General features: G+C 39.8%; 1 protein-coding gene across 7 annotated transcripts in view; it reads left to right on the forward strand.

Annotated features, from left to right (window-relative positions):
• Positions 1-13720, forward strand: part of LOC311258773 (sushi, nidogen and EGF-like domain-containing protein 1) — a gene marked incomplete at its 5' end in the record, with an annotated part of 69416 nt that extends 55696 nt beyond the window's left edge. For all 7 annotated transcript variants that reach the window (XM_084355344.1, XM_084355349.1, XM_084355346.1 and 4 more), the window contains 7 exons: positions 2750-2836; positions 3768-3837; positions 4645-4777; positions 7694-7803; positions 7943-8102; positions 10389-10525; positions 12530-13720. In XM_084355344.1, the coding sequence (XP_084211470.1) occupies positions 2750-2836; positions 3768-3837; positions 4645-4777; positions 7694-7803; positions 7943-8102; positions 10389-10525; positions 12530-12641 (809 nt within the window). In that variant the 3' untranslated portion in view covers positions 12642-13720. The remainder of the gene's footprint in view (positions 1-2749; positions 2837-3767; positions 3838-4644; positions 4778-7693; positions 7804-7942; positions 8103-10388; positions 10526-12529) is intronic.
• Between the last annotated feature and the right edge of the window lie 3059 nt (positions 13721-16779).

The raw sequence follows: 16779 nt of genomic DNA on the forward strand, positions 1-16779 counted from the left end.
GCGAGAGAGATCAGACGTAGCCAAACAATCAAACTTTCAAAATATTTTCAAAACCAAGCAATCAATAGGTAATATTTGACTGGACGTTGAAATCAGGACATATGGACTGGTACTACCTGTTTTTAGTGGAAACCCTGTGATATACAGAGACTCCTGCACAAACAGTTGTTTTTTGTTTATTTGAACTAGTTTAATAAATGCACAGGGACAGGGACAGGGACCTATGGATATGAATGCTGCTTTTTTCCTCCAGTGAATAAGCATGCCCCATCACATCAGTGTCAATGCACCTAATATAGCAAAATATAGTGTTCTTGCTCAGGCATATTACACATTGACAGGAAGTCTTAGAAACTGAAGTTCCTAAATCTCTTTCTTTGGCTTCGTATCAAAGATAAAAACAACTCTTGGGTTTCAGTTTGGCTCCGTCGGTCTTTCTCACTTCAGGAGCTGGATGCTTTTGGAGACGATTCAGCATCGTCATGGTGTGATGGAGCTGAACAAGACTGTACTTCACTTTCTGGAGATTTGCCCACATTGGGGTTTAGTGTGGAATGATGTAATAGTTACCCAAGGGTGTCTACAAAACAATGGAAGAGAAATGTGTGGGTGTTCTGTTTTTAAATGCCACTTCGAGGTCCTCTGATGGTTTTTCTTCATTTGTTCATCTCTTCTAAAGCCAACTTTAACATGTAAACTGTTTACAAAAGCTGTAACTGAACCCCCCATCTCAAAGTATGTCAGTACTCAAATATGTCTTAGCAAGTGACATGGCTGTCGGGATGGCAAACCATGACATCTATTACAGACATTCATGTTCCCCTCAGCATGGATTGTAATAACGTTGATGATCCCCTGACTTATCATCTTGCCCCACCAGCAGGTTAAACTTTTTATTTTGTCCAGTACTTTAGTTTATTACAAAACTTCCCTTTCCTTCTGTGTTTTATATTTGTTCTTGTGCATGTAAAAGATCTTGAAATTTAAAAAGGTCAAAGTCTGCACCAACAGAAGCTCCTCTCTCCCACAGAAAACGCTGCTCCTGAAATGCCTCGTCAGTAGTCCCATTTTTAATTCTCACAGAGTCACATATTTGCATAATTAATGCCTAACAGCTACTTTGGCATGCAAGAACTGATTTAGCACAGCTGCTCTGTTGATTTTTGCAGTGCTGGGTCGGGTGTGTGTGAGCTGACCAATCAAAGGAGACTGGGTATTCGGGAGGCGGGGCCTTAAAGAGACGGGAGCTAAAACAGAGTGTGAGGGGAAATACAGTGCTGCAGAAATGGACAGAATGAGAAAACTGATGTGTTTCTCAAGCATAAAAACATTGTAAACCTATTCGAGTGGTAAACCAAAATAAAATTATGAACTGAAAATGAACATGAAACATCTCCTGTAAACATTACTTGCTAAACATCAGCTTATTAAAATTGCCATTTTCAGCATGTTTGCATTTATCCTAAAGTTCCCTGCTGCCTAAGTACGGCCCAACAGAGCTGCTAGTGTGGACTTGTTAACCCAGAACTAAGCTGGACCTGTTTCAGGTGGCTATGTCTTGCTTGTTTAAGACCTTTAGGCAAATATTAACAAATCTATATGTTCTCAGCGACAAACACAACCTCACCATGGCCTCTGAACAACAGCTTGATAGCTTCTGGTTGGTTTTAAGATCCCTTGGTCTTGGTATTTGTTTGATTATATACTGTATACTTACCTGATGTGATTTTTATAGATTGTCAAGGATTGTACTTTGCAAGGGTGTGGTGTCTTTAAATGGGCAGTTAAGCTTTTATGACTCCAAGAGTCATCAACATGACTCTTTGTCTTGCACAACTTACGTTCTGTTGGTTTGTTTTTTCAATCAAAGCCATTATGTTAATGTAAATATTGATACAAGGTAATACAACACAGGTACGATGTTCAAAGTACTGTGAATATATTATCAGGATGCTCCACATTCATCTGCAAGTAAACACACCAGCAGATATCTGTACATCTGTTTATATCTGACTTCCAGACTTTACGTGATATATGTGGGTAGTTTGCTAGTGCAGTCAGGGCAGAGCTACATACATCAGATCCTTCATAATAAATGACAGCAAATGCAAAATGAATATTAAACACACAGGAGTAAGAAGTGACAAATACAAGACATACAAGGCCATGTCTCAGAGGTGCTTGAACTCTGAGTTGGGTTCTGTTTTTCAGGAGCCAGCAGGTCCAGACAGGCTTGATGGAGAAGGTGGGGGGGGTGAAGAAGACAGTTACACACTAACCCTGTTGTTACACTTCGACTCCTCTCCTGTTGAAACACAAGGCACAGTTAGCCTTAGGGCTCAGATTTTTTTCTGAGTTTATGTTGATGGTTTATCTTCTTAAATGGCATCCTACCTCAGTAAAGTCCTGCAGGCAATGTGGTGACAGTTTAGACAAAGGAGATGATGAACGTGCGCTCTTTGCCTTTCCCCTTCATTCGTATTTCTGAATCGTTCTCGGCGATGAAAGGTCCTCTGAGCTCTAGTGAATCTCTCGTTTTGGCTCTTGTCAAAGAGACAAGAGCCAAAACTGCCTAATCCTATTAAAAGACAAAGGCTTTTAAGCTGAAGCCTGTCCATCTCTGTTCACAGATCAGCCAGGCATGGCGGCCTGTGAGTGAGGTGACATTTGGGTCTTAGCTTGTGATGCTTCTGGCTGTGTCTCTCCTGCCCTTTTCCTCAAATAAAATCCTGGCATTTGTCTTTGACAGGCACGTTTGGCCGCATCTTCCACGGTGTGCTGCTGGATGAAAAGGACCCCAGTAAGGAAAAGCAGGTCTTCGTGAAGACGGTGAAAGGTATGCGCTCCATCCTCGCATTTAATGCACAGTTGAATGCACAGCAGCTAAAGAAATGAAAATATTGTGAAATCAATGTGATGCAAGTTTTCTTTCTCTCATATTAATGTGCAGCTGACTGAGTTTTCTAAGTGTGTTGGTTGGGAAAGCAAACAGTGCCATGCTCAGTAAAACGTCATTGGACCGAAACATGATTGTTATGCCAAAGACGAAGGTGAATTATGATGGTTGTGTTGGACTGAAACATAGCTGAATATTCAGTAGAGAGTGAGCAGTTTCTGATTTATGTATTTTTCTTTAGTGAGCCCTGGTGGTGAGCTCTGTAGCCTGTTAATGAAACTGTTGTCTATCAGAAATAGTCGGTACTTTTCTAACATCTTCAGCAGATGGTCATGCATGGATTCAATCCAAAAAACAGGCGCAGTTAATGAATTAAATGTCATAGTCATGCTGCATGACTCCATTATGTGTGACTGTCAGGTTCTTTGTTAGCGGCATGTGTCAGCTTTCTCTGCCAGTTGCCTTCTGACCTCTCCATTCTCTAATGTTTACTCAGAGAGGGGTGGATACCACTCAGCGAACAATATCTTCATGCCAGTCCTGGCGTTGTTAGAATCTTTACTTCCTCCTCATGAGCCTTTTGGGAAGGGAACAATACGGCTTTCCATAACTAGCAGACGATGGCAAAGCTGCATACACAGATTAAAAACTGGACTCGTTGCGCTTGGCACAAGTCAGTTTTCCTCTGAAGTTTCCCACTACAAATGACTGTTGGCAGAGGAATCTGTGCAGGGAAACCAATGAATGTCAAACACTGCATGGGGTCTGAGAGTTCAGAAACTATGTTTTTAACTTTCAACTTTTTGACTGCACAGGTCACTCTAGATTGCTCTATTTTTAATGAGGTTTTGTGTGTGATGAAATTGTTTAGATCATGCGTCTGAGGTGCAGGTGACCATGATGTTGACTGAAAGTTGCAAGCTCCGTGGACTTCATCATAGGTGAGTAGAAGCAAACACAAAGGACCAGTCGTTGCATTTTCCTTCATTTGATAAAAAAAAAAAAAAAAATCTAAATATAAAACATTCGAGCAATAGATTATATTTTAAAAGAAGGGGGGAAAGCCAAAATACCTCATAACCCCGATGTGGTTTGCATCTTAGACCAACAGGCCATTGTTACATCACATTACACTGTCAACCTGTACCACGGTTATACACACATGTTGGTTTCTTTATCGTCACGGCTGTCCACTTTCGCAACACTTTCAGTTCATAACGTAGCAGAAGAAAAGTCTGGTTTACTCACACCCCAACACTGTATTCCATCAGAGCAGTTCCTGTCATCATCTTTTTGAAGACTCGGTTTGAACGCTGACGAAAGAACACCACATTTGGGGAACAAAATGTGTCTTCTGACATAAATGTAGCACTCCGAAATGACATTTGAGCTTGTTCCGGTCTGGGTTTTAAAATACAGTCATTTATTTTGCAAACAATCGTTCTCAGTTTTGATAGTGAGGCTCACAGTGAATGCAATTTAATTATTTTTTTTAGTTCAGTTAAGCAAATCTTGCCCTGAGTTTTTGAGATTTGGACTCTCACTGTACTGTCTATATGTGGAAAAGATTATCGTCATGTTGGTTCAGTTCTTCCTCTTTTTTTTTTTTTTAAAGATAAGCTTTTATGTCATTTCCTCTTCAATAGTTTGGTAATGTTTATGATGATCATTGCAACATATTTTTTTTCCATCTTCCAAGAACTCTTTGACGTGTAGCGACCTCACCTGCTCTTTCTCTCCACCTTCAGAAATCTGTTGCCCATCAGTCATGTGTGTACGGAGGACGGAGAGAAGCCCATGGTGCTGTTGCCTTTCATGGCTTGGGGGAATCTCAAGCTCTTCCTGCGGCAATGCAAGCTAGCCGAGGCTAACAACCCACAGGTGAGGCTTCTACTCGGCATAGATCTGGCGGAGCTAAAAACACGAGTTCCTTTTTAAACCATCGCAATAAATGCCTCTGAGTTCAACTCAGTTATTGCATTGGATTGAGAAATGTATGAAGCTGTTAAGATAAATCCCTAAAATTGGAAGAAAAGTCAGATTCTGTCCGAGAGTCAAACCTGAAAGAAGGTTTTGTGTTCGCGAAGCAATCAACACCTCCCAGAAACTACTGTTTACACTGTTATTAGACCAACTGTTGATATAGTTGTGAAGCCAGTGCTTAAGGCAGCGATTTTTATTCACTGTGTAAAGACAATCAGGCTTTTGTACAGGTTAACCCCAGGGAGACTTTGATGTGCTTGGCAAAGCCACAGCACAGATCCAACCAATCAATCAGCCCAAAAATACAGATGTAGCAAACACTTAGCAATCACAAGATGAAGCTTGCCACCAATTTACATTAATCAAAACCGCTTTGTAAAGTTTCAGGTAACACATCAGCACCTTCGTTCTCCACAATCTCATTATTTAGTTCTGGCAGTTGTAGAAGACAAAGACATAGTCATTAAATTGTGCTGTTGCAATAAACATCGAGCAATAAATCAGAAATGTTTTAGTGCAGGGAAGATAAAACGGGGGAAAGCACTGAGAGAGCACAATACTACAGTGTGGCTTTCATTTTGAAAGTGAACATCTGGTTCGGAGGCAGAACAGTAAAAAGTGTTGAGTGTTGACTTTTTCCACAGGTGTCATAATTGCATTTTTTAAAAAAAACTCTTAGTTTCTCTGCACAAACAGAGTGGCTAACTGAGCTGTCAGGTACCAGCTACACACATCTCAGTTTTGTGTGAGATGTTGACTTGCATGTATATTATTTTGCAGGTGTTACTGTTGATTTGCAAGACATGTAACACTGAGCATTTGGGAAATGATGGCATTATCACCTCAATTCATACACGTCCATTGATGTTTTGGGTAATTAGCACAGCCCGTTTTGGGTCATGTTCAGCATGTTCTTCTCTGGTGTTTGACATATTGTTGATGCAAACTTTTTTTTTTCTGCCCAGCGTGTTCGTTGAAGCCTTTTGAAATGGTATTCACTTTAAAAAAAAAACAAACTAAGATTAAACCTCAAACATGGAATAATATCCTGTAGGAAAATGGAAAATGTTTGTGGGCAAGGCCTTTTTAAAATGTTCTTTTCTTGGTTCACTGATTGCTTCTTTCCTGTGTTTTCTCATTAATCAATTTTCATTCAATCAAACTGTCCACTGTCAGATAAGATTAAACGGCAAAAACATTTCCGATGTTTGTGTCCAAGCTACGGACTGTGCAGCTAATTAGATTGGATACAAAAATAGTAATAATATGTGGTACTGTCACTTCGGGAGCTCTTTTCTACAAGGCAGTGCTTTCTTTAAAGTTATCAGGATGTTTATATACATTGTAAGAGCTGCCCTACTTTGTTACCAGTCGGAGTCTTTGCTCTGTGCAGTGTAAGGCTTTTGTCAGACACACCTGCTGGCCAAGCCATTGTCTACGGACCCTTCAAGAGCTCCAAGCACAAAACAAACAACTTCCTTTAATGTCAGATTGTGGTTCAAACCTTTGAGTGAGGGACTTTCTGAGCCATGGGATTCAAATTGTTTTCCCTCTGGTGCATACATAGTTATTCAGCAATGTTGATTATGTAGTACAGCCAATGTAGCTCACAATGCTTTTGACAATGCTAATGTGAGGTAGGTTTAATGTTTACCTTGTTCTCTATCTTAGTTAAGCATATTAGACAAAAAAAAGTTTAGCATGCTATCAAACGCTCATAGCACCGAACACAAAGTACCTCATGATGGCGTGATAATGTGATCTTGTGAATCTATTGTGCCGGGCCTGAAGCCATGCACATGTGCCCAAATCACAGTGGTTTGGACCAATCAGCATCCCATGAGGAGCTACTGGCAGCTGCGGGTGTGGTATAGGTGCAACTGCCAGCAAGGGAAGCGACTGTTCTTTTGAAAACAACAATGGCTGCTCCTCAGAAATTAGTGTGGACAAGATTTTTCCGCTGCTCTCCAAACTGGCTTCAGCAAGAGTTTGATTTAGCACCTGGCTTCTCTAGTAGCTCCTTCCTACTGTTGATGTGACCGGCTGAAGATGGACAGCAATAGACAGGATTGTTCATCCAATCACCTGACAAGCTTTCAAGGATGACTCCCCAGATAGGCAAAAATAAACCATCTACTGTCAGGGTAGAATAGTTCAGGGATCACCAAGGTTATTACAGTTCATCCTGAGTGGAACATGTCTGAAGCAATTGTTATGGCAATCCAGCTGACAGTTGTTGAGACATTTCACTCAAAACGGCAAATGGTTTTAACCTCATGGTGACACTCGAGGAAAAGTCATGGAAACCCATCCAAAGGTTGTGGTGATATTAAAGTAAAAAAAAAAAAATGCTAGCTGATGGCGCTAGATGACCGGCAGACTGACATTGCCGTTCCAGGAGCCTTGCTGCTATCATGGCTAAGTGTTTTGTAGTATTTCCTAAAGAGTATGATTGTTTTCCAGCATTCTTGATAGTCAGGTGATTGTGTAACAAAATACCTTTTTTAAAAAAGTGCTTTTTTTTCTTCTAAGCAAACCCTTTTCCATGGCAGCAGTGTGAGATTAAATTGTTCTTCAGTTGACTTGCCTTGCGCTTGCATTTAAAGACATAAATAGTCTTTGTGTATGTGACTCCCTTCTTTGACCCATAGTTTATCCTAAGGAAATGAGAACAATTTGACACAGAAGACCAATCTCAACGCAGTAAAGGCACATCAGCCGTGGTCTCCTGTCCCCACTTGCTCCCTTTCTGTGTTTTTCCCCGTCTCTGCTTTTCAACTGAACATTGTGTCTCTCTCCCTCGTTTCCTTTCAGGCGATCTCTCAACAAGACTTGGTTTACATGGCCATTCAGATTGCCTGTGGAATGAGCTACCTGTCTCGCAGGGAGGTCATACACAAAGACCTTGCCGCCAGGAACTGCGTGTAAGTGTCCCTGACCTGGCTCAAATTTTTCCTCATTGTGTTCACTTTTTTCCCTGTGGCTTTAAGGTGATTTGGTTTGGAATTTAATCACCAAAAAATAAAGACGCCGACTTTTCTCTCCTGTCCCTCCCTCTGACAGAATTGACGACAACATGCAAGTGAAGATCACAGACAATGCCCTTGCCCGAGATCTATTTCCCATGGATTACCACTGTCTGGGGGATAATGAGAACCGGCCCGTCCGTTGGATGGCTCTGGAGAGCTTGCTCAACAACGACTTCTCTAGTGCAAGTGACGTGGTAAGAACTGCAGTACCACACGAACAGTTTACTTCTTGCAGCTGAATCATGCAACCTGATGTTAATCTTTCCTGTCTCTTAAGTGTTAGCTAACAAAAATAATAATCAGGAAACATGATGCAGAGAGGATAATGCGGGAAATGGCACCAGTTGTAGCCAAGCCATTAATAGATGCCTGGTCAAGGTGTCAGAGGGGGAAGGGAGGAGCAGTGTGCCCCTGGCTCTTCCCTCTTTCCTGTCTCAGGATAGCAGAGCGGGTGCATTGGAAGCTCAGGAAGCTCCACAGATCCTCAGAGACACCAGTCAGACATACTTCCACCCCTCCACATTCCTCTTATGGTCACACTGCTTCATGGCAACCACCCCCCTCCCTAATATTTACAGTTAACAGAGGCCATTACATCCAACTAAGCTTTAGGGAAGGTCTAGACAAGTGCCCACAGCTGTGTAGCATCATCAGAGCATCATACATGCCATAATTACTCACATAAACACTCCATACCCTTATGTTAGTGGCTACGCACACTGGATACCAACTGGACAGGATGAGAAAGTGACTATTTGCCCTTCTTGGGAATGTTGGCAGTGGCCTTGGTACTGATGCGGGAACAGGGTGGATTACTGTACAGCAGCCCCTCCCATTACGGTGCCCTATGCCCTCCTTTAATCCTTGCACTTCCTTTAAAGGGCCTGTACATCCTATTAATTAAATAACTTCATTTATAAAGCACTTTCTTCTAAATCAAGTTACAATCATGTGCCTTAAAAAAGCCATATAAACAAGCGAAATCGCCATCTAAATAATCAACAAAAATTTCAGTAATGATGACGAATGACTAATGAATAACCAAAACAAGTCGAACAAGATAAAGCAAATAGTAAAAACAAAAGAATAACTGAGAAGAGAAAGCAATGCAGAGGAATTGCGTTTTCCAGGGAAACTGAAGGCTGTGAGATGTGAAGCTGCAATACGTAAAATACTCATGTGATTATTCTGCATGACAACTATGTAGACCAGGACCGGCGCAAATTATCTACGGCGTCTTCCATTTTTGCCCCCGTCCTGCGCTTTATGCAGAAACGTTTATAAGCACACTTCATGATCAGATTTGCTCATTTAGATTTCCTGAATGAGGCCCAATAACTTCCCCCTGGACCCCAAAAGCCCCTTTCCATAACAAACATATAACGTAATCAAGTGAATATCACTGACATCCCCATCTTCATTGTATCCTAGCTGCTGGGTGACCTCAAGCCATATATTGTCCTTGACTTGGTTGTTGAGGTAGTCATTGAGGTGTTCAATGTGACATCATTGGACATTCATTGGTCGAACATATATTTCTGCAGACCTTTTATTGGATTTTGACTAGTCTATAGCGAGTTACAGTAGACTAAGCAGGATATTATGAAAGTAAAAGTTTCCAGATTCTTCTTGGATAAATAATCACATTTTCGAGATATTACCAAGTCACAGAAAGCATTATTGAACAACTGACGTAACCTGTTTATCGAAGTTTGTTACTGAAGATAAAACCAGATTTTTGCACTGGGTTTTGATGCAACATGATGGAGAGTTCGAGTAAGAGAAGATCCCGTTGAAGGGGTCTGGAAATTTTGATAACAGCTGCTGGATTATCTGAGGTCAACTGAAGACGGGGATCATTAAAAAATCAAATCAAAATCATTTATTTTAGGTCTCCCAAAATCGCAATAACGGGTGCAGTAACAACAGCTACACTTTGGTTTTTTAAGTGACCTCAGATATGGTTTAATAATAAGAGTATATGAATAGAGAAATGCTCCTTTTCCTCGACTCCCTCCTGGGAAGTCAGAGTGAAGGGTCATTGCAGGACAGACCCTCTCTAACACCGGAGCTCGAATCCCCAGCCTCCCTAAACATAACTGATCCCGACTGTTTACTGTAAGACTCTTGACAAAGACTTTCAGCAATGATGTATATTCCAAATAAATTCATCAACATCATTTCCTTGAATTGTTCCAGTGGAACATTTTTGTATTTGAATGCAAGCAGGCACCAAAGAGTTTCCGCACTGTGGGTATAAAAATGTTAGTTGTGTTTTATTGTATCCCCTGAAATATTTCTGTTGGACTTAATGAAAATGAAAATATAAATTTGATCGCAAAAAAAAAAAAAAAGTTAGTTGTGTTTGATGACAACACCTTAAAGACAACGTCTTGTATTAACCATGTTTAGAACTTGTATTAAATAAAAAAAGTTCAGTACCGGTCTCAGTGTTGATCACGTGTTGTGTTTTATGACAGTGGGCCTTCGGAGTGACTCTGTGGGAGCTGATGACACTGGGTCAGACCCCCTACGTCGACATCGACCCTTTCGAGATGTCGGCATACCTGAAGGATGGGTACAGAATAGCACAACCAATCAACTGTCCAGATGAACTGTAAGTCAATTCGTAACATGCAAATAGAAATACTACATTTCCTGATTAATGAATTGGTGAAAAAAATGGTTAATTCACGTTGAGAAATGAAACAAAAAATGTTGTTTTTTTCTATTATTTATTAACTGTTCTAATAGATAGTCAGTACTCATCTTTGGCCTAATTTGAGCTACTGTTGTACCTCATGTTGTTGTTCAGGACATTAAAATAAGTGACAGGGCTGTAGGTCAGTAGGCAGTCAGGGCATGTTTGTGCTCTTGCTTATCCTTATGATTTTTATCGATATAAAAACATAATGTATGTTTATAGACCTCTGCAGTGAAGAATGTGTGTGAATGTTCAGCTGCAGCAAGCCTTGTTATTGCAGACTTTGACCATATTAAATGTTGTGTAATGTGCAAGCTCAATGAAAATGAAAGGTTAAGCAGCTACAAGCGTTGGTTGTTGTGAAGCTTATCAACATCCTGCCAGTGTGAAGGAGGAGGAGCAGCAGCCTGTGGCCACAGGCGTTATTTTCCCACTACGGCATTATTGTGTTTACGGGCTATTTCCTCAATATCACGTTTGCAGCGAGCCTGCTGTCACCTTCTCGCTAATAACAGGGCTAACTGGCTCAGAACAGGGCTGCAGGGGTGGACCACCCGCTTGGATTAGTATGTGATGCATGATTGAGGGAAATCAGTGAGAGTTCAAGTTTTGGGCGGAAGTGGCAAAAACCACAAAGGTGTTGTGATTCACTCTAAGCCCTGATAACAATATAAAGATCATTAATTAGCGCTATTAATCAACAATAATTTCATCATCATCATCATCTTTATCAGTATTTATTCAAAATTTAAACTGAACCTGAGGGCACTTGGTTCAAAATGATATTCCTATTTATTTCTGCTGGGTCATGGCATTCACAGACAGCTATTTCTTTCCATCTTTATGCTGACTGGGCTTGGGCTATTTCCAAATTTTTATGTCACGATATTGCGGCAAAGATGACATGTAGCCTCATTCAAACACTTTGACTCGCCATTTTCTCCCGATTCAAACCAGAAATACTGGCAAATTGGCGAGTTGGTGTTCTTAAAAACTCAGTCCTTAATGTCTGTATGCTATAGCATTGCATGCATGCTGCTACATCAGGCCAATTAACCTGTAGTAACCTCCCAGATATCGACACCTTTTGCTTCCATTGCACCCGAAGCTGCCGCACCAGCTATCCGATAGTCGATAATGTGAAAGATTTTGTGAAAATGTATTATTGAAAGACTCTTGCTAAAATCTTTTCATATCTGAGCTTCAGAGAGGCCTAATCCATCCAATATGACTTGAATTCCTCATGTTTGGATAACTGTGTTGGTCTCTTAACAGGCACAAATCATAAAACACTTCAGAGGCTCTAAATTGTACAGAATGCAACAACAACAACAAAAAAAGAACTCATATTATTCCACTTTTAATGTTTTCACATTTGGCTAGTACTTTATTACACTACTATTACTACTGCTAGCGCTAGCAAAAGAATGTGCAAATATGGAATCATCATAAAACAGGAATGTATGTTTTGTGCCCATTTTTTTTGTTTTTGTTTTGCAAGCTCAATGTTCCACCGACAAACAATTTTTTACTAAAACCTGGAGCAGAATTAAATCTCCACATAGATGAGGAAATAAATACCTGAAGTGAACTTGGTTTCCTTCTGAACACAATAGGTGGTGAAGTGATTGTTTTCTTTGCCACAATATAGCACGGTATTTGAGGTTGAAAAATAAAACATTTCAGGTCATGCATTGATTACGAGACGATTATATCGCATTCATTTATATCAGTGCTGTACAGGCGGCTCCTGGAAACATTCAAAATGTGTAACATTTGATTACAATACCCAGAGTTTGACGCCACCTCTACATCCTTCTCTCTCCCACTGCATCCTGTCTCACACACACCAAACCCCCAACTGTATCCTGAACGTGCTCGTGGACAGACGTAACTTGACTCGTCTTTTCATTGCAGGTTTGCAGTGATGGCTTGTTGCTGGGCCCTGGACCCCGAGGAGAGGCCCAAGTTCCAGCAGCTCGTCCAGTGTCTCACAGAGTTCCACGCAGCGTTGGGCGCTTACGTGTGAAAACAAGCTCTTTATTTTATTTTTTTACCCCCAAGAACAGCAACACTAAAAGCTGGTGGACACTATTCATAAGGAGTACATGTATGAAAATGTGCCTTATCGGATGAAAGAGCAGACTTCAGCCTGATGATTTTATTTTGTACAGTTCTTTTGGAGTTTTTATATAGTTGAATTACCTTTTTACAGCATAGCAAAGTAAAAGGAGTCTTTGTTGAATATTGTTTCATATGCTTTGAAAGCGAAGAGCAATTACGGTGCTCTTCTCCTGCCAAGAGGACGGAAACTACGGAAAGATGTCTTCATCTGTACAGCAACATTTACAGACCTTTATGTGCCATCGGACGAATGTTTTAACCCTCTGACAACCTGGTTTTAAAGACAGTATTTTCTACAGTTTTGTAACTTAGTCAAACAGTTTAAATTGTTGTGGATAGATGTGTAACTCTACAGGAAAATGATTTAGGTACCAAAGTAGACTCAAGGGCTTAATTTGGGTATGCAACCAAACTCTCCAACTCTGCTATGGTCAGCTCCAGCTTGGTACGAGAAGCCTCTTGGAACAGATTTGTGTTTGTTGAGATGATATCTGCAACCTTTACAGTACGACTGGTACACTGTTTCCTCTGGATGACACGAAGAATTGTTTCCTTTTCTTCATGGAGCAAACGAATGGATGCCACAGCACCACAAAGCTACATGCATGAACTTTTAAACATCCAGAGGGAATTTTGGACTATTATTATTTGATGCCACCGCCTTCTTACTCTTTTGTACATTATATTTCCACTATCTCAAACTCCAAACAGAATTATCATTTTCTCTATTTTATAAGCTTGATTGTTCTGTGTCAGAACACAGCCCATCACAGGATTTGTTGACTGATTTTTTATTTTTTTTTGTGAGTAACTAGAACACTAATAATCACTGTGAACATACAAAACTGCCAATCATCTTGGTCTAATCTTATTCTCACACCTTTAACATCTTTGTCATGTGTCTTTATGGTCACTGCATGTTGAATTAAGGTTGTAAACTGCTTCCCGAATTCGTATCCACAAAATTAAATGGGATCTTTTTAAATATACAATGTCTATTTATTGTTTTAGAGCGAACACCTGATAGCATACTTCTGTTTGTTTTGTACCACAAAAGCCACAGTTGAAGCAAAGTGTTTTGGTACACGACTGTTTTTTCTGTTTAGCCTGCAAAGCATCAAAGCGTAGTGATGTCTTTGCTGTTCAAACATGCCGACTGTCTTGTTTATAGAAGAAAGAGCCAAATGAGTTTCAAATATAAATACTGAAGTATCTGTATTATCAGATATGTGTCCTCATGTATGTAAAATGAGAACACTGTTATGAGTTCTTACTTCTGTTAATTTCCTTGTTTTTCTTCAAGTTGCTCTTGTTTTAGCTTTAGACTGTCACATGAGCTCTGCACCTCTTCATGATGTTGTAATGGAAAGTTATGTAAAATCTAATTTGTGCAGAATCCCTTGCATTACAAAGGCTTCATCATTACATGCAATCAGTCATATTTGTGGCAGGCATCGCATGAGCAGCCGGTCCGTCATTTTTTCCTTAAAATTAACACCAGAAATTTTAGAGGACAACATTTTTTTTTTTTTTTACTTTGAGTGGGAATAAATGTCAACCTGATCAGTGAGTATATAAAGAAACATTTGTCCACATGGATATTATTTAACTAATCCTTCAGTGTTTCACTGACAAATTTTGACAATCTTACTTCCTTTTTTTCTGCTTTTGTTTCTGGTGGATATCGTTTGTATTTCTGTGAATAACCAGCTAAACGTCAATGACATGAAGTCACATTGAAGTATTTCCACACACGTACAACAGTGTTTGACAATCACCTCCTTTCAAAATATTATCAGTCATTGTCTGGTACAGTTCGTCACTGTCATAAGGGCCTGTGTCAGTTCTGCACACTCGTTCAACAATTTCTTCACTGACAGCATAATAATAGACCGTGATGCAATGCAGCAGGAAGCCGACGTGTTGGGTAAGTGGACGTTCTCATTACCAGGTTGTTGTGTCAGTCTGGTTTCCAAAGCAGAACCCTGAACTTCACCAGGTTTAAGGTGGTTTCTGTTCTTTTGTTCAACAAACTACTCCAGATAAACTTGGTACTTGGAGCTGTCGTACTTCACCACATATAAAACAAGATGGATCCCAGCCTGGATTTTATGACTCATCTTTGGATCTGGGTTATATTATTGTCAATTCAGTTGCCTCAAAGATTAAAATATATGTTTGTGTTTCCATTATTCTCATACATCTAACTACAATTTAACTGAAATCGATACCTTTAATTAGTTGAATCATGTCATTGCACTCTACTTGAACATCCACTTATACTAAATACAGTCCTTCCAAAGATCAACTCTCATGCTTGTGTTGCTTAGCAACACATTTATTTGACTAATGACTTGGTTATGAATTATACTGAGGGGAAATTAATGTATGGCTAAGGCTTTCTGTGAAGCTACTATGATAATCAGTTTGTCATCAAGTCATTTTAAGCTTTGGGAAACGTTTTTCAACATTTTTTGAAATTTTATAGACCAAACAACTAATCAATTATAATAATGATCAACAGTTTAATTGAAAATAATCATTACTTGCAGCCCTATTATAGTTAGACGCATAACACATTGTAACAGGTTCCCAGTGCATTATAAGAGTTGCTATAATCCTTTATAATGTCTCATAAAAGCAGCCATTAAGTATTACGTTATGAAGTATGATTGTACAATAAGCATACAGTGATAATGATAAGATATACTGAGGGTTACAACCAACCCAATGACCAAGAGGGCACATCAAACATTCAGTGGAAACAGAAACTGTGTTATTTCAGGAGCTGTGAGGAAATACTGCCTTAACCAGACCAAGCTACACAATCTGTTATTATCTCTTATATAACATCACAACATACAAGAAGCAATCGAGTCTGAACTATAAGAGTTCTGTTAGCTACTTCTTCACTTCCTTCGCTTTCATATGTTCATGTGATGATGGCCATGCAATAACCCTAAAAGGAGAAGTTCACCCACTAATGAAAATTCAGTCATTATCTACACACCCACATGCTGATGGAAAGTCAGGGGAAGTTTAGTAGTCCTCAAAACATTTCTGAACTTCACATCAAAACAGTGTTGCAGCATTCTCCTAAACAAGGGAAGTAAAAAGTTCAAAAAAACAAAAACAAAAAAAATTAAAAACATAAAATGGCTCCATACAGCTTGTCTGGCATAATCCAAGCCCCCAAGATCCCACAGTGATTTGAAAAGACGTTATTCACACACTTTACAACTCAATACATACTTACTTAACTTGAGACAGACCGTTCATGGAAAGAAGGCTTATTGTGATTTTTGATATCATAGCTTGCAGTCAGCGCTGTAACTGCCATTGACGACAGTGGGTCCACGTCTTCTTTTGTTCTGGAAATTTTGGGGTATTAGCAACCTGGCTGGAAGTTTGGCTCTTTTACATTCTACAACAATTAAAAGCCTTCATGGTGGATATTTAATATCTTTTATTTATCGGTTAAGACATTTTAACATGTCACAGTAAAAAAAAAAACAGGTCTAAATAATAAAATTAATGATAGCTGAACTCCATTTAGCTGCTCAGTTTCAGGGTCCTATTGTTGTTAATGTTTTAATAAAACAGAGCCAGTAACAGAGACTCTTTAAAGCTGCTGTTATTTTTCTTATTAAAATAATTATCAAATAGCACTTTATTCCAAAAGTTATCACTGTTATAGTGTTTTGTCAGTAACCCATGTCTCTCTAAGAAACTCTCCAGTATCCCTGCCCACTTTATCCAATCAGGACAGAGAACTCCTTAAAGAGGCGGTCCTACCTGGTCAGGTAGCATGCAGGCAATGGCGGAACAGGGAAAGCTACCAATGCCAGCATGCGATGACAGCTTTTACTATCAAACAGGCCAAGTGGAGAGTTAGAGTTATTCAGGTCTGGTGACAGGGAGAGGAGGGAGCAAGATGTTTAATTATATCTGGACACAGCCATGGAGACGGAGACTTATGAATGGAGACAGAGCCCTATTCATAGGCTGCTTCAACTGGCGCATGAAGCCAAAACGGCAAGATA

This window comes from Pagrus pagrus, assembly GCF_965226575.1.
Source record: "Pagrus pagrus genome assembly, chromosome: 6".
Lineage (NCBI taxonomy): Eukaryota > Metazoa > Chordata > Actinopteri > Spariformes > Sparidae > Pagrus > Pagrus pagrus.